This window comes from Peromyscus eremicus, chromosome 4 (genome assembly GCF_949786415.1).
Source record: "Peromyscus eremicus chromosome 4, PerEre_H2_v1, whole genome shotgun sequence".
Taxonomy (NCBI): domain Eukaryota; kingdom Metazoa; phylum Chordata; class Mammalia; order Rodentia; family Cricetidae; genus Peromyscus; species Peromyscus eremicus.
Genome location: NC_081419.1, coordinates 141,478,994 through 141,504,524, shown reverse-complemented (window position 1 = coordinate 141,504,524; position 25,531 = coordinate 141,478,994). Strand labels below are relative to the sequence as shown.

The window sequence follows — 25,531 nt, the reverse complement described above, 5'->3', positions numbered from 1 at the left end:
GGTGTCATGTAAAGGAGGTGTCATGTAAAGGAGCAGGAAAACAAAGACGCAGGGGACTGGGAGCTTTACAGGCTGTGTGTACGTGGACAGCAGCAGCAAGGGGCTATGGCACGAACTTACCGAGCCTTTTTCCATGATACGGTTGAGCATGACCACACCCCTGCTCTTCTGCTCCCACACCATCTCCCAGAAGTGCCCACATGTGTTTGGCAAAGGGCCCTGCAAACACACGAAATACACACTGTACAACACTGGACACAAACACAACATGCAGTCAGCCAGTGAGTGTTTGCAGGGTCGGGCAGAATGGCTGCCGAGGCTGCCTGCCCTGCGGTCAGTCACCTAGTCCCGCATCCCATCGTGTGGTGAAAGGTCACATCTGATCTCAGTGCAGACTGTTTCTTGGTCTGGGCTGGTGGCTGAGGGGCTGTACAGGGTTCCTTGCCTAAGAGCAGGTGGGTAAAGGACAAAGCTCCTGATGGGGAGAGGCAGCATGGGGCAGGGCCCCCACTGTGCTCTGGCAGTCCCAGACCCTGCTTTAAAAACCTGTCACCTTCTAACTTCAACAAGTCACTCGGCTTCTCTACGCCTGCTTCCCCACATGGCCCACTGGATTAAAAGCAACGCCTGTTCCCAGGGTGTATAAGTAACAGTAGTGCTGTAGGTGAAGGACTCAGCACAGCACCTAGAACAGAGCAAGTACCCAGCACAGAGTGGGGCTTTTTTCTCACAACTAGTACTGGGGAGCCTAAGCATGGACAGCTTTGAGAGCTGAACCAAGGAATGGGACAGATGTGGCCCACAAATGGTCTCAGAGGTGGCCCGAGGGCTCGGAAGACCTATGTATGCATGGCCAGTGTCCGCTGAGCAGCTAGCCCACCTAGTGATGGTGATAGATGACTGGTAAATGCTGCAAGTTCGCTTTAGCCCTGTGGGACACCACAGGAAAGCATCCACTCCAGGGATGGTCACATCTTTGGGCCAGAACCTCTTCTAGAATAGTCTCCGTTCTCACCTATTTTGACCCAAGCATACTTTTCTTCCCTGCACCAGCACTTGGCATCTTCTCATTCTTTCCCCGGGTGCTTCTGTCTGAAGTGTGAGGTAAGGGTTCTGACAACAGCATCACACAGGTGACTTCCCCTCAGGTAACAGAGCCAGGGTGGCAGGTGGATGTCCAGGGTACCTGATGGCCACCTAGGTCCTTCATCCTCTAAACTGCTCAAGGATCCAAACCCTCAGCCCCACCGTGGGTACAAACAACTCTGCATTCTGCAACTCACCAGGTACCATTCCCATCTTCAAGCACCACCCAGCTCTGCAGCTGCCAAGACCTAAAAGGGCACAGCCCAGACTTGGCTGTCCCTTTGTGATGGAGGTGAAGGACAGCCCTACGTCCCCTGCTCTTTCCAGCCTCTACCTTTTACAACAGGAGGTACAGACTATGTGGTTTCTAGAAGGAATAACGCTGAATGTAACAGGAAGGGTTCTTGGTTTGTGGCTTGGAAAACATTTGGGTCTCCCTGGAAGCAACACTCCTTTGGGGTCAGACTGTTTTGAGTCTGTATGAAGCCCTAGGGCTGCAGAAGTTATCCATGGCATCTTCTCGTGAGAACGCACATGGTGCTACATTGCCCAGCAGAATGTCACAGGTCTCACACAGTTGCCAGGGCCCGGGGTTGAGATAGGGGTAAAAGTAACTCTCGAGTTTCTCTTTCTACTTCCCTAAGTCTAGCCCAGGCTGGCCTTTGGAACTCCCTATGTATCTTCAAACATGTGGCAAGTCTCCTGCCTCAGCCTATCAAGTGCTGGGATCACAGGTATGAACCACAACACCTGGGTCTAATGAATGCTTTTTGTCATTAGCAGTGGGTTTTTTTTTTTTTGGAAATACTGGGGGCTAGACCCAGGGCCTTACATGTTAGGCAAGTGCTCTACCACCAGGCCCCAACCTCAGCCCCTCAGAGAAAAAATGCTAAGTGCTCATTTGACTTGGGCATCACATACCTTATAATGGGTCAACACCTATACCAAGTCTTTCTGACCTCAACTGCAGACGAATGGCTGAAGCCAAGAATGCTGACTTCTCTACATAGATTCTCAGGAAGTTACTGGTGCCTCAACCTCTCAGCAGCAGGCTCCACCTTCTTCAGGAATCTCGAGCAGCTGCCCACTCAAATACAGAGGTGCTGGGAGGACCCTCCCTGGCTGAGGCCTGGAAAGGTTGGCCTTGTATCCACAGGGCTGAAGACAGCCCACTGGTGCTACACATGCTGACTGGCCGGAGTGGGGATAGGGGGTCGGGGACAGGGAGGGCATGGGAGATGCTTCTGGTCACACAAACTGGCTTGGGACAAAGACGAGAAGAGCTGTGATGGAAGAGTGTTGGCTGTGAGCTTCTGGCTTCACTAGGATTTGATTTCCACACAGCAGACAGAGCCCGACAGCCCAGGCTATGTGATATGGAATGATAAAGGAGATTAGCAGAAACAACACATGGCCATTTAAACCAGCCTGCTGCTAACAGGCTAAGGCTGGAGAAAATTATTGAGAATAAGCTTAATCTCTTTCCAGACATTCAGTCTTCTGGTCATGCACCGTGAAGTGTGTGTTACAGATGCCCACCAAGCTTTCTCACAAGGAAGCCTGGAGCTGTGGGATTTTTAAGATGTCATATCATCTACTGAGGCCCAGAGGAACACTGAATGGTACTTGGGATAGAGGTGCCTGGCCGACCGCTAGCCTCTTAGTTGCTGTGGAAGCACTCACTGCTGAAGTCCACCCCCCCATCCCCCATGGTCTCATGGTCTAAGGTCTTCTCCTGCCCACCAGGAGACCACTGGCAGTTCAGTGTGTCACCTCACAGTGCCCAGGGAAGACGCTGTGCTCACACTGAGTCTGAGGGAGCATGCTTCCTTTTTTGCTGCTTTTTGGTTGATGAGAAGCCTGAACTTCTCAAGGACATGATGATCTTATCTGATGTGAACACAACAACACTCTTAAACTCTTCAGGTGACATGAAAAGGTAGTCCAGACCGCCTGTTACCTGGGTGAGAATATAACTCCTCTGGGCTTCCTCCATTTTTATCAAACTGGCATTGATGTAGTCATTATCTTCCTGGTGCAATTTAATGCGACTGTGGTCAACTGAAAGACAAAAGCAGAGCTGGGTAATCATGGGGTCCGAGTGCCTGGGTTCTAACGGAAGGCCTAGAGGGACCCACAGCCTGAAGACATGCGCATTGGCAGGGGCCTCACTAGTCAAGTGAAACTAGTCACATGTTGGGTGACTGGCATTCCCCGGACAGCTCTGTGTATAATAATGTCACAGTCCATTGCGACAGCCATCACTCTATACCATGCAGATCCTAGGTCCTTTCAAGGGACAAGCGTTACCCTCCCCAGTCCACAGATCACAGGCGAACATCAAAGGACCCACTTCCTGGTGCCTAACACAGGTTCCCAGGGTAAAGTCAAGGCTGTAAAAAGAAGCAATTCACCAAGAGCTGTCCCAGCACCCCGTGACATATGGAGGGGTCTCAGGTCGGGCTGACTGATGACTTGGTCTAAGTCTCAAGCACTGCAGGGCAGACAGTATCCACCCTAAGGAGCAGCAGCGAGCCATGTGCAATGAAGCGATTCAGACATTATGATCAGAGACCCTGAGAAGGGATTTAAACTGGGCAGTGGTGGTACACACCTTTAATCCCAGCACCCAGGAGTTCAAGACCAGCCTGGTCTACATAGTGAGTTCCAGGACAGTCAGAGGTGTAGAGTGAGACCCTGTCTCAAGGGAGGGGGGACATTCAATGAAGTAAGAGCCCCTCTCCCACAGTGAAAGTACACAGATGGATGTGATTCTAGGCACAGACTCACCGGGAAGTTCTGCACAGGCTCCTGACAAACAAAGCTCTGTGCTTTGTTTCTGTTTCCCTCACTACTTTGTCCCAAGAGCAGTGGCTCCTGCAGGCTGCCATTCTCTCCCTGCGGCTGTCCCAGGTGAGCACCTGTTCTTTCTGCTATAGCACAAGGGAGACTGGTCAGGATGAATGCCATCTTTCACCTGAGCCCAGAGGGAAAGGGAACAACACTGAGCCCAGTCAGTAGCCTTCGGGTTCTGTTCCGAAGACTCTCCAGCTGGACCTGCCATTTCCCACTGTGGAGGTTAGGAGAGGCCTGGGTCACTTTTAAGTGGACCAAAAAGATAAAGTAGGCAGGTAGGTGGATAGATAGATACATTGACTGACTGAGTCCACCAGGCCTGGAAACACTCACTTATAATCCCAACACTTGAGAGGAAGACAGGAGGAGGAGGGTCATGAGTTCAAGGCTGGCTTTAGTGGCACAGTACGTTTGAGTCCGGCCTGGGCTGCATGAGCCTACTTCTCAAAACACAAACAATAAAACCCTGTGTGAGTGGCACTGGTGACCTCCAGGGCTCCAACAGCACCAGCTGGCCTTGGGCAAGCTCTTCATCTTATTTATGTGCTTGTTGAGCGCAAGTTAAAAGAGGGGTGTGGGGGTGCTCGAGTCTGCTCCACAGCCACGGCACCAGCAGCACTCTAAACTGGGAAGGTCTCTTTTTACCTTAAACCACCTTACCTGCACCTATAACCTGAACAAAAAATTCCTTTTCCTACTTGAGCGTGTGGAGAAAAAGGGAGACAGGAGTAGGATTGGGGTGCAATGCTGAGGGTGACCCCATGTGCAGTTAGGGGCACTGCAGCTGCTGGCCCCCATCCAGGACAGCCGGTGGATATCCTGGGACATCCTGGCAATGGGGAAAGGACAGTCTCCTACGGTCACATCGCTGTCCTCAAACTCTAGCCAGGACTCCAGAACAGAATCAGCAAGGGTTTTCACTGTGTCGTTGTGTTTTCATAAACACATCTGGTGTCCCTCAGCCAAGGCAAGCTAAGTTTAAACAGCAAGTGCTGGGGTGAGGTTAGTCACCCTCCACCTAAGGACCTACAAACGCACTTCAAATGGCCTCTGAGAGGGCACGAGGCTTAGTGGTTTATACTGCTGCTTCACCTCCACACACTCCTGCAAGGTGAGTGTGACTCCCATGTTACTGACAACCAAAGCCATCAGCGTGGCTGGCCAAGGGGTACAGTTTGTGTTCAACCCTAGATCCTTTATGTCTCCCTGGGAACTTGATCAATGGCCATGTAGCTTTGAGTAGCCACAATCCTTGTTGAGGAACAATGACTACAGACATCAAGAGGCGTCAATAAACCTGGGTGCTAATGGGAGAGTCCGGTCCTGAGTCCAGTTCTGGCTTCTCCTGCTTTCCACACATTCTACACATTCGGTTATTTCCTCTGAAGGTTATTTCCGGACTAGGAGCCAGGCAGAAGGTGCAGGCTCAGGCCAGTGGGCACTGCCAGTCTTAAGCAATGAAAGTCAAGGGCCCGCTGGATCTACACATCTGGTGGAGTGGAGAACCTGTGAGCATCACTGCGGCTCTAACCAGGCTGACAGCCAATGGCACAGCTGCTGAGTCACCCCAAAGAGGCTGGACACTAAGCCCAAGCCACTCCACTTCAGGGGAGGAAAATGACTCACCACAACAGAGCTAAAAAGAAGGGCTCTGAACCACCAAAATTTCCAGAAACTGGAGCCCCAGTGTCTGCAACAGTGAAAGCGAGCTATGACACTGTGTCTCCTGTGCTTATAACAAGAGACAATGAGGTCACAACCTCCACCCCACCCTGGACAATGGCAGCCTGTAACTGGGAAGAGTGAGTGGGGCAGCGGGAACAGTGGGTACTTACAGGGGCTGACATCCCGGTACCTGTTCCGGTTTTTGTTCTTAGGAAGTTTCGCCACTCTGCATGGGAAGTCACTGGCTTCATGTCGAATATCCTACAAAAAAGGATAAAGAGTTCTCTTTTGGAATATGCACCAGAAATGTATCCAGTTAATGGAGCATGAGCCAGGCACTGAGGACAGAGCAGACATCAAAGAGCCTGGGCAGTGTGGGCAGGACAAGCTGATAATGCACAGGTACACACAAGGTTACAGGAGCAGAGCATGCCGAGCAGGCCCAGGCCTGGCTAGGATGCAGAGGAGGAAGGAGTGTACTACTTAGGAAGGCCTGCTAGCAGAGGCGGGGGGCTTATGTCAGAACAGTGAGTGGGCAGCAAGGAAGAAGGGCAGATGGCTGGAGGATGTGGTGGGCAAGCTAGATCTTGAAGTGCTGGAATGTCAGGGCTGGAGTTCCAACTGGAACCTTCTGGAAAGGAATGCATCAATAAACACTCCACCACCATCCAACCGCTGTCTTTGGAGGCACACACGCCCCTGCATGAACAGAAGCAGCTTCCTCCTGCTCCTCAGACTGCACAGGCCCAGCCTGCTCTTGCTGGGATGCCACCAGTCTCGGAAAGCAGCCTGGGGGCAATCTGCTCTTTCAATGGCAATGACAAGTGCATGTGTGCTGTGAATGTGCTACCACCACGAAACTGTGTGTCTATAAATGGTTTAAACTCTTGACTTCAGGGTTGGTAGACTTTACCATGAAAAGGGGACAGGAGAAGAGGCCATGGTGACAGCAGTCTACAAGCTGGAAATCAGACAGTTCAGCAGTAGGGCAGCCCCGCACTCCCCCAGAGACAATGTGCAGGGTGTGGACAGCTGTCACCTGGGAAGGAAGGGTAAGACTCCCAGTGACAGGTAGGTGAAGCTCCCTCTGAGAGGGGCTAGAAGCCACCCTACCCTACTCCGAGTTGCTGTGCCAGCTCTTACTTCTGCAGAAATCAAAGGATGAATTTCTGGAAGAGTCAACCAGGTCTCCAGAATAGCTAATGTGGCACAGTGCAAAGTGAACGACCCATCCAAGGCACATAAACACCCAAGCTCAGGCCTTGCCTTCTTTTATACCCTCACATGGGGCTGCAGCTTCACTTCCTTTCCAGGTGGGAGGTCTTCAGATGATCTGACCAGACAGCAGGAAGCACTGAAGGATGCCAGCATCTAGGTGTGCCTGTTTGCTCTATCTATCTGCATGTGGGCCTCTACTCTCTCTCACACAAATGCCACTGATGGCAGATCTAACAGGAAAACAAGGGCCAGGGAAAGAGCCCTTCAGAGACACAAACTGTGGAGTACAGAAAGACTGAGAATAAACACTACTGACACACTCACAACAATAAGATCTCATATCCAGCAACTAAGAACAGGATGCTATGACACACTAAACAAAAATGTCTTCTGTCATGTAAAACAAAGTAGCAAAAATGACAAGCTCAGTTGAAAAGATAAAGAACTCCTCCCATCCCCCTACAGCCACTCCAAAGGAAAGCCAAAGATAGCAGCCACACTCCCTTTCCCAACAGGTTTTCCACCCCACTGAGAATAAGCATAAACCAAGAAAAGAGGGGGAAGAAACAAAATGGAAAATGATGGCAAAGGAAACTTCCATGGAAACTGAAGGCTGACAGACTCTTGCCAGTATGACCAAGACAACAGTGTCAACAGCTTGCCTTCTCCAGCACACTCACTGTGACACATCAGTCTACCCGAGGAAGGAGGCCTGAATGCAGCCAACGGGATTGCAACTGAGACACAGGCAAAGGTCTTTAGCATCTGGATGGCAGCCATGCACGGCAGGCAGGCCTGCAGATGCACCTGCAGGACAGAGGCTCCTGAGAATCTGGAACTGAGAGTCTGACCTGTCACAAAGCTAGTATTAAGACCACGGTGACCGGGCCCAATTGCCAGGCATGGTGGCCGTGCACACCTGTAATCCCAGTACTCAGAGGCTGAGGCAAGACTGCTGTTGAGTTGAGATCAGCCTGAGTTATACAGGGAGATCCTGTCTCAAAGAACCCGATAGACCCCAAGTGTGCACACCTTTAATCTCAGCGCTCTGGGCGCAGAGGCAGGTGGTGAATTACTATGAATTTGAGGCCAGTCTGGTCTACATAATGACACCTTGTCTCAAAACAAAACAAACAACAAAAAATAAGCAGAACAATAGTTTTGTATTTGGAGAAGCTCATTTCCACCACTATTCAAGTATCTCTTAGATCCAATTAGTCAGAAATTCCAACTTGGCTGAACAGTTGACACGCCCTAATTTGAGATGGAAGTAAACAGGCATAAAAGCCAGTCCGACCACACAGCAACACTGGCTTTAACCCGTTCACTCTAGTCCCACACAGTGAATGTGCGCTTCTGGCTCCACGGTAGAATGTATTACTCGCTTAAAACCATCTGCCACGGGGAAAAGCAGGGAAGTCTTCCTGAAAGCAGTCAGGAATCTGTTGAGAGTAAAGCCCTCACCTCTAATCCCAGACCCGGCCCAGGGCAGGCCCTCAACATAACTTGCTGACTGACCGAAAGGATGGTGCTAATCCTGTAAGTGTGCAGCTTTTGATTCCATACCAGCACGCTTCCCGGCACAGGGTGGAAATGCCCGGAGGGAGCATGCATCCGAGAACACCCCATCAGGCCCATCTTACTGCTACGGAATGCATGCTCCCGGGGTTTGGTCTCTGCAACTGTCGCACAGCCTCCTGACAAAGAGAGTACCAGACACAGTACTAAACAGAGAAGATGGCTGTGCTGGCACACACCTGTAACCCCAGCACGTAGAAGGCTGAGGCAGGAGGATGGAGAGTTCAAAGACAGCTTGGGCTCCCCCCCCCCCAAAAAAAAAGGAAATGAGGAGGAGAGTAATTTTTTCAGTGGTGTAGCCGCTGGCAAGATGCACATTCCAGTAAGTAACCCCTACCCAGGCTCATGCAAGCAACACCAATTAAACCCAGGGAAACCCCCCCATACCCCTTTAATATATTTCTACCTTATTTACACATTCATATAATAAATATGCAGGAGGTAATGTGCTTGATGTAACCATATTTTAATATAAACAACAGTGCTTAAACAATAAAGAGTCCAAATTAGCTAATCAACACCAAGCCAGTTTTGATTTAAAAAAGAATTTAAAGATTTATTCTAGGGGTTGGGGATTTAGCTCAGTTGTAGAGCACTTGCCTAGCAAGCACAAGGCCCTGGGTTCGATCCTCAGCTCCAAAAAAAAGAAAAAAAAAAGATTTATTCTAATTGTGCGTCCCCGTGAATCCAGATGCCCACAGAGGTCAGAAGAGGATATCAGATCCCTTGGAGCTGGACTAACAGGTGATTATAGTCACCCCTAGGGTGATACAGGTGTCCTCTGGGTCCTCTGAAATTGCAGTACTCACTCAGTACCACTGAGCTATCCCTTCAGCCCCTTGATTTTAAATGACCATATTGAATAAAATAGATGTTATAAAGAAAACCTATGCCCCCAAGACTCCCAGAGCAATAATGAAGGCCAGACATGCCACACAGGGAGGGAGACACAGGCTCCAGCAAGCCCTGGACCAGGGTTAGAACAAAAGGTTGTGGAAATGACAGGGAAGGCAGGCCAAGTCGTGCTGTAGAGCTCTCCAAACAGGAACAAGGGCAGAGGAGGTAGTCAACTCATCTGGAAGGGAACCCCTGCTGGGGAGAACGGGCAATCTCACTCTTTAACACCCTCTACTCTGAGCATGAAGCACCAGCCAGTCAATTATATGTAGAAAAACCACAGATAGTCTAGGCTGAGACACAGATGGGAAATGAAAGCCCAGGCTCCCCACTTAACTGGACTGCTAAAGTCCCAGAAGAGGACCAGCTCTAGCAGATAACAGATGCTTCAGCTAGAGTACAATCTGTTCCACACAGTCCACGGTGGGTGGGCCTTATGACTAGAACTAAGGAGCCGTGGACAAAGAAGGCAGAAGTGGAGAGTCTCCAGTCAGTCGAGGCTTAGGAGGCTGAAAGTGACTACAGGGGCAGGTACCCAGGCTGCAATTGCAACCACACAGAGGAGCAGAGGAACAGCACAGAGGCGCGCCGGCTCCTGGAAGGTCTTCAGAGCTTTAATGTGGTGCTGGGTAGCACCTACTGCTGGGACAGCTGTTCAAAACCCCAAACTCTTAAAATACCAGCAGAGACCTCTCTCTCTGTGTCACTGCTGCCGACCTAAGCCTTTACAAGAACAGGCCACTGTACATAATCTCATTAACAATGATTGCTTAGTCCCTAAGGGCTGTAGTTTCAGCACAGAGAATGACGGCCTTGAGAAGCCCAACTGTGGCTGGGGACGGGAGAAGCCTGGTTCCCGGCCCTGTAGTAGGTGACTATGAATGAATGACTTAATGCAGGTAAATGAACTTGGCCGTACCCTGCAATTGGAAACAGCATTCTGAGTTCAATGCAGCCGGCCGCAGGGACTGGAGCTGCCACTTACCTTACATTAATCACATGAATAATTAGGATGAAATGCCTGCCTTAGACTCTCAAGTATCCCTGACTTTGACCCCCAATTTTTACAGCCCTTGATACAAGCATCTTTTTTAAATCACTATGTTTTCTGTTAAATGTCATGAATTTCACCTTGGGCAGAAATCAATAGGGAGAAAATGAATCAGACTTACAGTAATTGATGTCAATCAAACATATTGGAACCAGTATCTACTGAAGTGCTGAGAACCACAAAACTGTTCCCGTAAGAGAACGAGCTAAAAAAAAAAAATTGACTTTCACTTCTGTTTTGTTTACCTTCTGCTTTCCATCAGGCCAGTAAGAACTTCACCCCGGCTCCTGGCTGCTTGCCGGGGGACAGTGGGACAGTTGACTAACAAGGACTTGGCAGGCATCTGCAAGAGCAAGGTCCACAACTTTCCTGGCAGGAACCAGGCTGCCCATCATGTTTCCTCCTTTCAAGGTCCCAGGGGAGAGGCAACATAGGACACCAGTGAAATCCCTGCTTTGAAATGATACTGCTCTCCTTACACAACGGAAGGATGCTTCCCGCACACTTAGGAGCGTGAATGAGCAGAAAACAGCTCATTAAAATGAAATTGTTTTGGTTAGATTTTCTCAAGTACTTGGAAAGCTGGGGGGGAGGGGGTGTGCTAACCAGAACCAAGAGAAAGGCATCTGCACCACAATCACTGGCCAAATGATCTGCAGAGTATCTTCCAGATGCTACACACTTACTTTTCTGACTGCCATGAGAGGGATCGAGGATGAAAGAGGAACAGAGAGGGAAACATGGCAGCAGTCACAGCACCAGAAGGGATAGATCTGTGAAGCCACAAAACTAAACTCAGAAGCTCAGGCAGAGAGGCTGTGTGACTTCCCAAGGAGGCAAGGGTGAGGCTTACACAGGCATTCCTTCAGCTCATCCAGACACTGTGCCCAGACCTGGAGCAGCATCTTCAGACTTCAGCTGCTCAGCCCTGCAGAGAGGTGGAGGTGACCTTTCACTCCCAGGTAGAAAATAGGCTGGTGGTCCAGGCATGGTGTGCATGCCTGTAATCAATCCCAACATTAGAAGAAGACAGAAGGATGCCAAGTTGATGAGCTACACAGGAGGACAGTCTTAAAACCAAATCAAACCATGAAGTATGTTACTGGCTAAATTCATTATTTTCAACATTTTAACAAACCAAAGATAAAGAAGAACAGGGATATAAAATGTACAGAAATTTAAGCTGGGTATAGCCTTTAATCCCAGCACTCAAGAGGCAAAGGCTGGTGGATTTCTATGTGCTTAAGGCCAGCCTGGTCTACATAGTGAGTTCCATGACAGCCAGAGCTACAATGAGACCCTGTCCTCCGGGGTGGAGTCAGGGTGGGGAGCAAGAAAATGTAAAGACCTGGGGCTGGGGTGATGGCTTAGTGGTTAATAAAAGCACTGGTTGCTCTTGCAGAGGAACCGGTTTGGTTCCCAGCACCTATATGGTGGCTCCCAACTGTCTACTGTAAATCCAGTTCCAGGGCATCTGACTCCCTCTTCTGGCTACTGAGGGTACTATGCACACAAGTGGCACATAGGCATACATACAGGAAAAACACCCATATACATAAAAAATTTTTTAATGGAAAGAAAAAAAATTGGGAGTGTCTTGAGACAGGGTCGCACTGTGCAGCCTTGACTGGCCTGAAACTCACTATGTAGACCAGGCTGGCCAAGAACATTGGTTGCCGCTGCCTCTGCCTCTGCCTCTTGAATGCTATAGAAGTAAAGGTTCATGTTCCGATAAGATGAGAGGATTTCAAGACCTACAGCATGGTTGTCCTTGAAGTTATTCTACCCTAAACCTTGACGGAAGAATGGGCAAAGTGGTTCTGGTTCACATCCTGCCCCATATTTATCTCAATTGTATTCCTTAGGAGGCCAAGACAGGTGGATCTCCGTGAGTTCAAGGCCAGCGAGGGCTACACAGAGAAACCCTAAACAAACAAACAAACAAACAAACAAACAAAACCCCCCTCAAAGATACTAAATATGTTAAATTGCCTATCTGTGGTGGCACTCCCCTTTAATCACAGCACAGACAGGTTCCAGACCAGCCAGGTATATACAGTGAGACCTTGTCTAAAAAACAAACAAGCACATACACAAAAAAGTCAAACATTAAATTGTTCCAGTTCAAGTTCAATAAGCAAACTGAGGGTGGGGGCAGGGGTGTGGTCAGGCTGAATTAGAGCACCTGTTACACAAGTGTAAGAATCTGAGCTGGGATCCCGGCACCCACACAAAAAGTTGGGTGTGGCCATGTGCTATTTCACACTCTATCTGGGAAAAGACAGGAAGACCCTGGGGCTTGCTGACCACCAGCCTAGCTCCAGGTCGGTGACAGACCCTGCCTAACAGAAGGTGGGTGTTGATCAGATCATCAAACTGTCTGTCTCCCTGTAAGTACACATAGGGGCACTAACAGTACACACACCCCTCCCCCCACTCCGCATTTTTCCATGACAGTTGCCACTAACCTCAAGTGAAGCAAATTTTATTAATTACCTTTAATTAAAAAGCTACACTCGGGCTGGAGAGATGGCTCAGAGGTTAAGAGCATTGACTGCTCTTCCAGAGGTCCTGAGTTCAATTCCCAGCAACCACATGGTGGCTCACAACCATCTGTAGTGAGATCTGGTGCCCTTTTCTGGCCTGCTGTCATATATGCTGTATACATAATAAAAAATAAAATAAAATCTTAAAAAAAAAAAAAAAAAGCTACACTCAGGGGGCTGGAGAGATGGCTTAGCCAGCAAAGGCACTGATGACCTGAGTTGGACTCTCAGAACCCAAATGGTAGAAGGCAAGAATAGATTCCCACAGGTTGTCTTCTGACCTCTAAATTCATGCACGTACCCACACATATATACTCACTCAGACACAGACACACATACTATAAAAAATAAGACAGCTACATTCACATCCCAGCACCACGTTCAGCCTGGGCTACACAGTAAGGCCCTGCCTCAAACAAAACAAGTAACGAAAACAAATCTATTCAGAGCACGATTGCAAACAATCCCAGCACAGAGCAGCAAAGCCTCACATCTGTGCACCTTCCCACATTCTCAACTGTGAAGTAAAATGACTGACTCTTCAAAGGTCTGTTCGTCTGGCCCCTCTATAGAGTACGTACTCTAGGCCTTCTTAGAGCTGAATTCATGAAATAGATTTCCTCCAGCATGGTCTACAGAGCGAGTTCCAGGACAGTCAGAGCTACACAGAGAGACCCTGTGTTGGAGACATACACCCACCCACACACCAAATGTATACATAATAATATATATATTTATATAGTACACTATATATATGGGGACAGGCAGCAAGCCTTCACTAATGACCTGTGGTCATCTGCAGAAGCTTCTGAGAGCTGGAGGATGCCAGATTCCTTAAGGGGCTGCTCCACATCTCAATGCCACAACCCAAACTCCACAGGAACCAACACCCCCCACACACACACTGCTGGACCCCAGCCAGTCACTCCCAGCCCCCTCAGCTCCTGTGAAAATGTGCACGCCACTCTTCCTCCAAAGCGTGATGACTGTGAGACAGGTTAGCAGGAGCCAAGGACTCCTAAAGAACTCAGGAACACTAATGCCATACATACAGCCACACAAGGGCCATGACCTCCCACTGAGCTACAGGTTCTTCTGAGAAAGCCACCAATTTCTGTTCCTGTCTTCAGCTTGGGTCAAGTGTTGAAGGGACAGGTAGTTCTGTCAAGGTCCATGTTCTCAGTGAGGGGGTAGACCATCTGTGGTCACAAGCTCACTGTGCTGTGCAGAAAGCATGTCACAAGTATGTAGTATAGGAAGGGAAGGTGTCAAGGCTGGCTAGTGAAATCGAAAGTAACGTCCTTGAAAGTGGCTGCTGGGTAGCCCCCTCTAGTGCAGACTGGTGACAGGTCGCCTGTCCTTACAGACTAAGGCTGGCATCAATGGTAGGAAACCAACTAAATGCCATGTTTCAGGTGCTCAATGGAAACTTCAGGCACAGGCCCAGGGGAGCAGGGCCTGCCCTTCTCTGCAGCATGTCCAGGGACTGCACAACATCACTCGGCCCCTTGCCACAGGACACTGAGCTTTGGTCCAGTCTGGAACAGCACACACAGCTGCTAGGCTCTTTGCCTCTGCTTTCTAGACAGGGGACATACTCAGGGGAGCTAGTATTCATGGGCACAGCTCAGTTATGTGGGGACTAACGATGTCAGAGCCAAGGGGAGGGCTGTGAATTGGGATGCACAGTATGACAAGCGACAAAGAGAGAAGAACACCACTGACCAAACCCCACACCACCATTCCCCAACTGCCACAGGAGGCTCAGGCGTTAGGGCAGCAATGAGCAACTTCCAGTCCTGTCATCTGGGGAGCGGCAGGGCATGACAGAAGTTCCTCAGACCAGGCCTCTGCCCAGTGCTTCTGCTGCAGAACTGCCACCTCTGACAGGCACACTCCTGAGGACCACATTCCACACAACCAGATTCTAGGCTCCCTACAGTTTCCTGCCCAACAGAAAATAAGTGGGTCTACAGTGGGACATCAAGATTTTCCTAGGGAGCCCTGAGGCATGCTGATTAAGAGACCAGCAAGGGCACACAGCACTGGTGTCACTGAGTCACTACCTGCTGAGCTGACAGGAGGTCCCCAGCCCACACTGAATGCACCTGCAGCTGAGGCCCCGGGCATCTTCTGGTCTTAAGATTTTACCATCCTTCCTAAATCCAAGGTGGAGGTGGTCATGACCCCCTTGATTCTTAAAAAGATACTGGCTATGATGCTAGGACTCAATGCACAACTAGGAGAGGAGGGTAACATCTAACGTTGGTAACTGCTGCCTCCCTCCTGAACACTGGGATTAAAGGGGGCTCCACTTTGATGGCTGGGAGGGTACTTTTTGAGGACAGAAATTTTAGCCTATAATCCCAGAATCTGGGAAGCTGAGAAAGAGTGAGAGAGAGTTCGAGGACAGCCTGGGCTACATGGTAAGACCATTTCAAATGCATTACATATACAAATGCATTACTAATCATTAAATACACATACAGACGCGCACACACCTTGGGCCATGCTCTACCTACAAAACCATGCTGCAGCTTCACAAACATGCAGGGATGAGGAGGAAGGGTGGTAAGAGCCTGCATTATTTCACAGTTCTACAGGAATCTGCAATGACCTCACTGAAATTTCAAGAAAAAATCCGAGTGGCAGAATCCAGACCAAAACACCTCTAGTGAGGAGCTGCAGTGATGGGAGTCGAGAGGTCCCCATCACTTTTCCACAGGAAAGACGAAGTACAATGTAAGAATGTGTGTGTGTGTGTGTGTGTGTGTGTGTATTATATGTATAGATATAGGTATAGATATAGATATAGATATTAGATATCCATCCCCGAGACAAAGTTTTTCTGAGTAGCCCTGGCTGGCCTGGAACCCAGAGATCTACCTGCCTCTGCCTCCTGAGTGAGGGATTAAAGATGTGCATCACCATCTGGTAGGAACAAGGGTAAAAGGTTGCAGCAGGACTTGGGGTGTATAAGCACTGTACCCAAAACTAGGCAAAGAAAATTTTTTTTTTTTTTTTTTTTTTTTGGTTTTTTGAGACAGGGTTTCTCTGTGTAGCTTTGCGCCTTTCCTGGAACTCACTTGGTAGCCCAGGCTGGCCTCGAACTCACAGAGATCCGCCTGGCTCTGCCTCCCGAGTGCTGGGATTAAAGGCGTGCGCCACCACCGCCCGGCCGAAAAATTCTTAACACTTAAAAAGTCTGGATAGAAAGAAGCAACTTCGGGCTGGAGAGATGGCTCAGCGGTTAAGAGCACTGACTGCTCTTCCAGAGGTCCTGAGTTCAATTCCCAGCAACCACATGGTGGCTCACAACCATCCGTAATGAGATCTGGTGCCCTCTTCTGGCCTGCAGTCATACATGCAGACAGAACACTGTATACATAATAAATAAATAAAATCTTTAAAAAAAAAAAAAATTTAGAAAGGAGCAACTTCACTTTCCCAGAGTGGTGTGTCAGGAGGCAAAAGCTCAGAGATCCACTCGTCAGGTCACATACCTGCCCTTCCTCCCTGGACTCTACTTGAAGCCATTTCTAAAGAAAAGGCACAGGCCCCACTGAAGTGCTTGGAGGTCCCTCAGAGCAGCCCCGGACCCAAGCTGCTCGCCACAGCTCCGACTTTTCCTTCCAGACTCAGCTCTGCAGCTCATCCAGACTCTCTCCTGTGACCTCAGACACAGGATCCTGGTTAGCGCACTGCCCAGCCACTGCAGTCAGGAGCAGTGGGAATGACTCAGGGGCCCACCTAATGCACTTGAACTTACAGGTGATGCTCAGAATGCTGAGAGGGGAAAGGCCAACTCTGGCGCAGAGTAACTTGTCAGAAGGGTCCTTAGAACCCTGATGCTCTGACTCTTGAAACAGGTATCCCAACTCACATGCGCCACAGCTGCAGGGAGCCACAAGGTGGAAACTGTATGCAATTAATCCAGAGGACCCTCCTTAAACTAGCTACAAGCCTGAGGCCTCAAACCCCTTAGCCTATCAGAGAAAAACTGCCCCACTGAAGCCTCCTTTCCCTGGGGGACATGTTCCAGTCTGTGGCATCAGCAATTAGGTAATTAAAGGAATTTGTTTCTTTTGAAAGGGAAAGGGATGGTGTGCAATTAACACCTGAAAGCTACCTGTAGTCACAAGTCCACAGGGGACTCCAGGCCAGGCAGCAGGGGCACCAGGTGCACAGGATATAAAGCCAAAGCAAGACAACCCCAAATTCCAGTAGAGCTTGATGATAGCTACAGAGAAGAAGAAATGAAACACTGAACAGTGTAAGATGTTCTGGAGCGCTCAGCAGGGGCAGCAGAAAGCAAGAAGCCCCTTCCCACACCCACCCCCCATCAGAGCAGAGGGGCTCTTTCTGGAATTAAAACTTTCCGTGCAAAGTTAAACTGCAACTCTAGGGGAAATAAATACTGCTCAGTGCCGGTGAGGGAGGGGACCACCATAAAGGCAAGTATACGGTGCTGCCCCAGAAACTGAGACCTCTACTCAGGAGGCTTCAAGCATCTGTGTTAGGCCAGGTAAGGGAGGGGGTGTTGCACACACCTGAAATGTTTGGACAGCGACACACACACAGCTGTGACAGACTAAAGGCCAGAGATGAGAAGGGCACCAGTCAGGAGTGAAGGCAGAGGCTGAGGGATCCATTCTCTTTTGGTGTGGATGTGGAAACAGGGTCTTACTCTGTACCCTGAGTTGGCCTCATTCAAACTTGTGACAATTCTCCTGCCTCAGCCTCCTCAATGCAAGAATACAGGTATGAGCCAGCAGCCCAGTTCTGGGACATCAGTTTCAAGAAAGCTGGAAGAGAGGTACCGACTGGCAGTGAGAATACATGAAAGAGGAGATGACTTTAGGCTTCAAGTTAATACGGCCAAGGCTGGACTGAAACACCACAGGTTTCCACTGAACTTCAAACTCTTCCGGCCTCCCCAAAGCAGGACGAATAAGGATCAAGGGGACTAGACAAGAAAGGAGCCATCCCTGTTACAAAACATCCTCCAAATAAAAGGTTCAAAGCCATACTTAAAAAAGAATGCACTAGGCCCAGGCGGTGGTGGTGCATGCCTTTAATCCCAGCACTCAGGAGGCCAGAACTCTGAGTTCAAAACCAGCAAGATTACAAATTGAGTTCCAGGACAGCCAGAGCTACACAGAGAAACCCTGTCTTGAAAAACCAAATAAATCAAAAACAAAAAACTAAAAAAGAAAGAATGCACTAGAAAATGTATTGGATCTTATGGACATGTGACTTCTGATCTATTTTATGAAATGTGCTGTTTGCACAGGTTAAAGGCTGGATACGTAAGTGATCTCTTGGACTGACAGACTTTTTTCAGAGAAACTTGCCAGGACCTGGAGAAGACCCAGGCTCCGGGGAGACATCAGCCAGCAGCAGAGTGTGCTGTTCACAGCTTCCACAGCTAAAGCTGACCCTCTGAGATCACAACTATTAAGTGGGGGAAAGTCCCAGCCCCTTCCAGCACACTGTGCCAGACATCCTTAGAGCAATGTGTGTTTCCGGGAAGCTAGTCTCCTCCGGCCTCAAAGGCTTCTCCTCAGTGCAGCACTCACAGGCAAGCCTCTTCAGAAGCAGTCCATCAAACTTCCCCTTCTGGGGGGACAGAGGTGTTTCCATCCTTGGACAGGTGAAGTGGCCCATGTCAAGCCGGGGACCAAATGCCTGCATGAACTAACATTTCACCAGCTGGTGTAGAGGAGCTCCCCAAAGACACCTTGGCTAGCTGGGGTCACCAGCAGAAGCTCATACCCAGGCAGTGTCTGGTGGAGGACAAGTTGGGGAACAGGCCATTTGTGGGTGCAAGAAGGGGGTGATGAAACACTGAAGTGACAAACCAAATTGTCACAGGCTGCCTGCCAGTCCTTGTCCCAAAGCCGCAACTTCCTGCACCCAGTAAAGCTCAATGGAGCCATCGGGAACTGGAGCACTGCTTCCCAGAGTCTTCTCCAGTCACAGCCTTGGCTGCACTTTGTTTGGTACAGGCTGCTCTCTCTCGAGCACTGGTGGGTAGGAAGTGCCTGTGTGGTGTCATGGCCTCTCGTGATGGGCCTTGTCTGAAAAGTGAGCTTAAACAGCGTGGAGGGCAGTGATGCTGCCTTTAAAAGCTGTATCTTGTGCAGTGATCCCCAGGGAGGAGGAGGACACCGAGTTCACGCATGTCTGTGAGGAGTCACCTGCGCGCCAGCCCTCATGGCAGCACTACTCATGAGAACCCAGCAAAGCACTTAAAATTGCACTAGGCTACTACAAAAGACCTTGTGTTTCAGAAATCGGTGACTGTAGACAGAGGCAATCCAAGAGGCCCACACCTGAGAATCCAAAAAGTGTGAAGGTCACACAGACTCTGTAGGAGCAGCCTGTCACTGTTCTCCAGCCCTAGAGACTCTAGCCTGATGGCAGTCTTTGGGGCTCCAGCCTACCTCCTGCACCCCAAATACAGCCTGTACTCTCGGATCCCTTCGCATCAAACTGATTTTAAGAAAAAAGAAAAAGAAGAAAAAAAGGCCTTCAGTGGCTTCTGCAGACACAACCCTCCAGGCAGACCTCCAGTGATGCTCATTCATAAAAACCATTGCCAAGTGAAATCACGTGATTGTAAGAGAACCCCTTGGGTATACTGCAGAGGTTACAGCTACATGCAGGGTGTGTACTGTAACCTCTACTCCCTACACTGTTTCTACAGGAAAACACAGCCAGAATGCCAACCAATCTCTGAGCTCCTGAGGCGTGACACATCTGTGGAGGACTGTCTGTACTTGCATGCATGGTTACCATTCTGACCCTGTGCCAGCTGAAAAAAGTCCATCTGAACATTGTTTTGTGAACTGATCCAAGAAAGACTGAAGGTGTTGTGCAGACAGTAATAAACATGGAGCCTCACAAGCCAGGTATCCCATGCCACTAAGACCCAGCATAGCTTTTACCAAAGCCTCTCTTAGCACAAGGACACTGAAAACGTGTTGCTGAAGGTTGCTATTATCCATGTTTCGGTGTTTACTCGCCTCTGTGGCTACAAGCTCATGCTTGCTTCTGCCATCCTCTTCAACGGGCACTGTCAGGGTACAAAGAACCCCTAAACACAGGCAGACAGAAGCCATGACAGACCAGAATGCAAATATGGCTAGCCTGCAGCCTGTGAGGCATTAATTGCGAGGTACACTCAGGGAGAATCCAGAGCTGGGTTACCATGTCCATGGCTAACGTCACATTCTTACAGAGAAGCAGCCCTAAGACCCTCCATGTCTGTAAAGGCTAGTGGTCACAGCAGGCTACGGCAATCAGGACTGTAGGTGGGGCACCAGGAGCTCAGGTACAGCACAGCCCCGCAAACTGGAACCCCCACAGGCTTCTATGTTGGTCCTGTGACAACCCTGTCTCCAAAGCTTCAGTTCTGTTCTTATCTCTTCCACCTCTGCCTTTCGGCCTGAATCCTAAGGAAGCGTTTCCGGGCTTCAAAGCTCTGTCTCTAAACAGCACTGAGGACTCAGAGGCTTGGCCCTGCTGGCTGGGCCCATCGGCAGCCAGGACAGTGTCTGCTCCCTCACACTCAGCTACTCTAAAGAAAGGAGACCCGAGGCTCCAGAGCAGCAGAGCAGCACAGAAGAGGATGCTGGCAGGGAAGAGCGCCTGCTCCTAGGCCACAGGCTTGCTCTGTGCCCTCTGACCAAGAGGCTTTCCTTCGCGTCAGGTCGTTCACAGGAGGAGTTCTGCTCATCCCAAGGGCAGACGATCACAAGTGCCTTTGTTTCAAACTCAATCACCTTCCCACAGGAATCCCCTTGTGTCACATGCACTGGGGCTCAAGCGCCCCCTACAACCCGCACTGGAGCGGCAGGCTGGCAGCTCCAGGTTAGACAGCCTACTCCCCGGCCGAGTAAGGCTGTCCAGTTTGTTGTAGGTCTCCTCTCTCCTCCATTTAAATCACACTACTCACTTCATAAGCCCCAGGGGAGGGGAAGTCTAGAATGGACAGTCACTGACTGGTCTTAGGGACTGGACAAGGATTACACTTCAAGAAAAGAGCAAAGATTTAAAACACTGATAAACGCCTCACCTGCCCAGACCTTTTGCTGGGCACTTTCTGGCAAGATCAAAATCTCAGGAAATACCAAACAAATGAAAATGCAGAGATAACACAGACAAAATGACCTAACTGCTGAGAACACATGCCTCCCTTCTCACTAGCCCTTCACGGTTAGAGGTGCCCCAGCCACAAAAATCATAAGCGAAGGGAGCTGCTTCCTGCAGGCTGACAGCCTGAGTCAGCCCCTCCACTTCCTCACAGCTCAGCCCCGCTCCCACCACTGCTGTGTCTCCCTGCGACAGCACCCTAGAACACAAAGCTAGAGTGGAGGGGCCTGTGCATGCCAGGGACGTGCACAGGAGGAACTCTGTCCCATCAAGCATCCACACGGCCTGGACGGGCCCTCTGAGGTGGAGTGCAGGTACATGCAAAGCTCTGTGAGAGTCACCAACAAGTGTAGATAGCTTTCCCTCAGAAAGGGTTTCTAGATTTGGTAGGGACTAAACTAATACACATGCACGTGAGAAAAACAAACCACACAGAACACAGTAATCCTAGGCCTCCCTGTTGGCCCAGCACATGCTTTCTATGTGCTTGCCCTATGATGGGGACTAAGAGACACAAACCACAGACACAGACTTAACAGTAAGTGACCATGATCAGTCACATCACTGGCATGGCTGCAGCCCAATCACACTGATGCTGTGGGAGGAGCCAAGGCACCCAACTTGGATCTGGGAAAGGGCAGTCAGTGGGTACCAGGAGAGATGCCTCAGGAGCACCTGTGAGGAAGAATGAGAATTCTCTCCAGGGAAGGCACACGGTTCCAGAAGAGAGAGAGAGAACATGCAAGGTTTCCCAGTGACAGAATCTCAGAACAGGAAAGAACCTCCAAAGCCACACCCAATGTGGGGAGGGTAGAATGTGTTGTATCCAGCGCTCTGAATTCAAGGCCTCCAGTATTTAAGGGTAAACATATGAGACAGAGATGAGCAGTGGTTGGGGCAACATCTGGGAGTTAAAGAACAAACAGGGACACACTCAGGATCCAGGCCCAGAGAAGTGGAGATTAAAAAAAAAAAGAGAGAGAGAGAGAGAGAGAGAGAGAGAGAGAAAGAAAGAGAAGGCTAGGGAAACCAAAGACAACATTTAAGAAGTGCTAGGGTGCTTTCTTAGTGCTGCCCAGATGCATGAGGAGTGTACTCCCCAGCCCCACAGTGCCAGTGGTCAAGAGTGCAACAGAGCAGGGCAGAACGGCGCAGGCCTTTAATCCAGGCACTTGGAGGCATAGGCAGGGGGATCTCTGTGAGTTGGAGGCCAGCCTAGTCTACAAAGCTAGTTCCAGAACAGCCAGGATTACAGAGACTTTGTTTCAAAACAAAAAATAAGAAAGAAAGGAAGGAAAGAGAAGGGAGGAAAGGAAAGGAAGGAAGGAAGGAAGGAGAGAGGGAGAAAGAGAGAAAGAAAGCAGACAGAGGTCAACCACGCTAATGGTGCTCAAATCAGGATGTGAAGTGTCACGAGCTGAGCAAAGCGGAAGCCAGCCAACTAAGAGGAGCTCCGTGTCAGACATGATGTCAGTGGCTTGGGGACATGAAGCCCAGCTTCCCTGTGCCAAGATGAACTGGAAGGTGAACAATGGGCACAGTGCTAATTTACTGCAAAGTGAGACCGAAGACAGTCTGTGCTGCGTACATAGAAAAACCCTGTTTCAAAAAACATAAGAGTGGCTGACAGTGGTCTCGGGGAATAGAGAAACAGCTGGAAATCTGGATGCAGGAGAAAGCCAGAAGGGAAGTGGATAAGTGAAGGACCATCGAAGAGGGAGCTACAAGGTCTGGACTTGAAGAATGTCAAAGGCTGGCGCAGGTGTGGCAGGAAATGTTGGATATAAAGTTACCAGGGGACAAGGCCAGGACACTGACATGGCCAGGCGTGGGGCAGCAGTCTTGGAGGGAGACAAGACAGACCCTGAGCCAGGTAAAGTGAAGAAACAGAACAATGGGAAGGACATGCTTAAAACCCAAGTAGCACAAGCAAGGCCAGGCTAAACTCCCTGCCCGGCATGGCAACTCAAAAAGAGCTCCAAACCACGTACGTGGGCAAGCGCACACACCCGCACCTCTCCAACCCCAAGGGGTTTCCCTCTCCTGGCAGAGTGTAATCAAGGAACTGAGCTGTGAGGCAGAGCTCGTGCTGTGCAAACTCATTCCCCATTGCTCTCCTAAAGGCACTTGTCTAGTGCCAGGGTTTGGCCATGGACAGCTGTGCCTCAGCAACCAGATCCACAGGCCTGGGACTACAAATGCTTTGTTGCTCCGCCACGGGCTCTACGGTGACTACTTGGACACAGATGTGATGGCACAGTCAAACCAGACGGGGACAGCTATTACAAGGCACTCTACCATGAAGACAAGCGGGCACTGCTTGTGTCGTTATCCACTAGTAGGGAAACTTCTCGGAGGTCTTCAAGCCATTAGTCATCGGCCATTTGCTTCTGTTCTGAGAATACATCTTGGTTGTAACCCAGACTGGCCTTAAACTCACAATCCTCCTGTCTCAGCCTCCCAAGTGCTGGGACTAAAGCTGTGTGTTCTCATGCCCAGCGCAAGAATTGTTTTTTAAAAACTACTTGTACTGCCAGGCGGTAGTGGCACACACCTGTAATCCCAGCACTCGGGAGGCAGAGGCAGGTGGACCTCTGTGAGTTCGAGGCCAGCCTGGTCTACAGAGCTAGTCCAGGACAGGCTCCAAAGCTACAGAGAAACCCTGTCTCGAAAAACAAAAACAAAAACAAACAAACAAAAAAAACTACTTGTACTGGCTGAGGCTACGGCTCAGTGGTAGAACCTTGGCCTGGCATGTAGAAACACGTCTGGAATTCATTCTTAGTACTGTGTGCTTGTACACACACACATACACAGTGCAATTGTGCTCTGGAGCATCTCCTACACATAAGCTTCATAACCAGAATTAAAAGAAGGAAAGAAGGGCTGGGAACACAACTCAGCAGGAGAGCACTAGCCTCGCATGTGAGGCCATGGGTTCAAATCCTAGCACCATCAACACCCCCAAAGTAACAGTCGATATTTTTACAAGGATGGTGTCTGCAGATAATTCATTTTGACTGTTTCTATGTAGTCAGAAGTTTGATGACTGTAAATAGAAAACTGGCAATAAGAAGTAAGCTATCCACAGCTACTTGAGATAATTTTTGTTTTTAAATTTACTTAACCACAAAAGTCTCACAAGCTGTGATCTGTGATCCTATGTGAAGGGCTTAAGTGCCTAAAAATGAATTATGACTCAGCCATTTCAAGTGAGAAAACAGGCAGGCCTGGAGGTGCTTGTGCCTGAATCCTGGTACTTAGAGGCTGAGGCAGAAGACCATGAGTTGCCCACTTGGGACAACATAATGAGACTCTGTATCTAAAATACGAAAGAAAGTAGGGATTGGTGAGAATGCCCAGTACAGAAGGGCACTTTGCCACTACACCTGACACTCTGAATTTGATTCTCAGGCTCCACAAGGTAGAGAGAGAGAACTAACTCCTGCAAGCTGTCCTCTGACCCTCACACACAAGAGACACAGACACACAGATACATACAGATACAGAGACACACATACCCAAATATAAAAGTAGAAAGAGGGCCACGGATATAGCTCAGGGGTGGAGTACTTGCCTAGCATGTGTGAAGCTTGAGGTCCAATCTAGAATACTGTAATAATAATAATAAAACAGTAGATGAGTATCACTGATTTTTTTTTTTTTTTCCTTGAGACAGGGTTTCTCTGTGTAGCCCTGGCTGTCCTGGAACATGCTCTGTAGACCAGACTGACTGACCTCAAACTCAAAGATCCACATGCCCTGGGATTAAAGGCATGTACCATGAACACCCTACAATTTTCACTGATCTTAAATCCTCTTACAAGGTACTATACTTGCAAGTCACTCAAAGAAAACCATGTGAATGACAAAAACTACTAATAAACAGACCATATGATGGGAGAAGCTAGCCAACATCATTAAAAATATCCCTTAAAGTCCACAAATAAACGATACCTTTATTCTCAGTGCCTGCTGCAGATCAGGGGCTGGCCATGCACCTACCTTCAGTGTATTCTTAGGAAGAGAGCTAGTATCTGGAGTCTGTTTACTTCTGTAGCAACAGGAACTTAGACGTCCCAGACTGGTCTCAAACTCACTGTGTAACCAAAGCTCCTCCTGCCTATTCCTCCCCAGCACTGGAATCCCAGGCATGTGCCACCACGCTTGGTTTATGTGGTGATGGGGATCAAACCCAGGGTTTTGTGCATGTTAGGCCAGCTCATTCTCAGGCCTTGATTCTTCCTGGGAATCTTTATTCTCTGTACAGGAGAGGCTACTTTATCACAATGGACACTGGTGCCTCTGTCTAGTAATGTACACTGACATGTGACAGATCCACTGTCCACTGTCTTTAAACGCTGGTACCTCCATTATGCCACCCTGACAGAGGGAACAGATAAAAAGAAGACAAAGGAAGTGTCTGTGAACACATGAGGAGAGACAGGAGTCACTCTCCACCTGCGTTCCTAGCTCC

The 25,531-nt window shown here is 49.4% G+C and overlaps 1 protein-coding gene across 2 annotated transcripts in view; it reads right to left on the bottom strand.

Annotated features, from left to right (window-relative positions):
* The window catches only part of Ptpn1 (protein tyrosine phosphatase non-receptor type 1), a 58,279-nt gene that overhangs the window by 20,007 nt on the left and 12,741 nt on the right, over window positions 1-25,531 (bottom strand). Inside the window, exons 1-4 of one of the 2 annotated variants that reach the window (XM_059261955.1) lie at window positions 8,344-8,469; window positions 5,778-5,868; window positions 3,047-3,147; window positions 121-219 (exon numbers count right to left, since the gene is read on the bottom strand). In XM_059261955.1, coding sequence (XP_059117938.1) covers window positions 121-219; window positions 3,047-3,147; window positions 5,778-5,868; window positions 8,344-8,463 — 411 coding nt within the window. In that variant the 5' untranslated portion in view covers window positions 8,464-8,469. Of the gene's footprint in view, window positions 1-120; window positions 220-3,046; window positions 3,148-5,777; window positions 5,869-8,343; window positions 8,470-25,531 lie in introns of those variants that run through there. The other variant, XM_059261956.1, reaches the window with a different exon arrangement.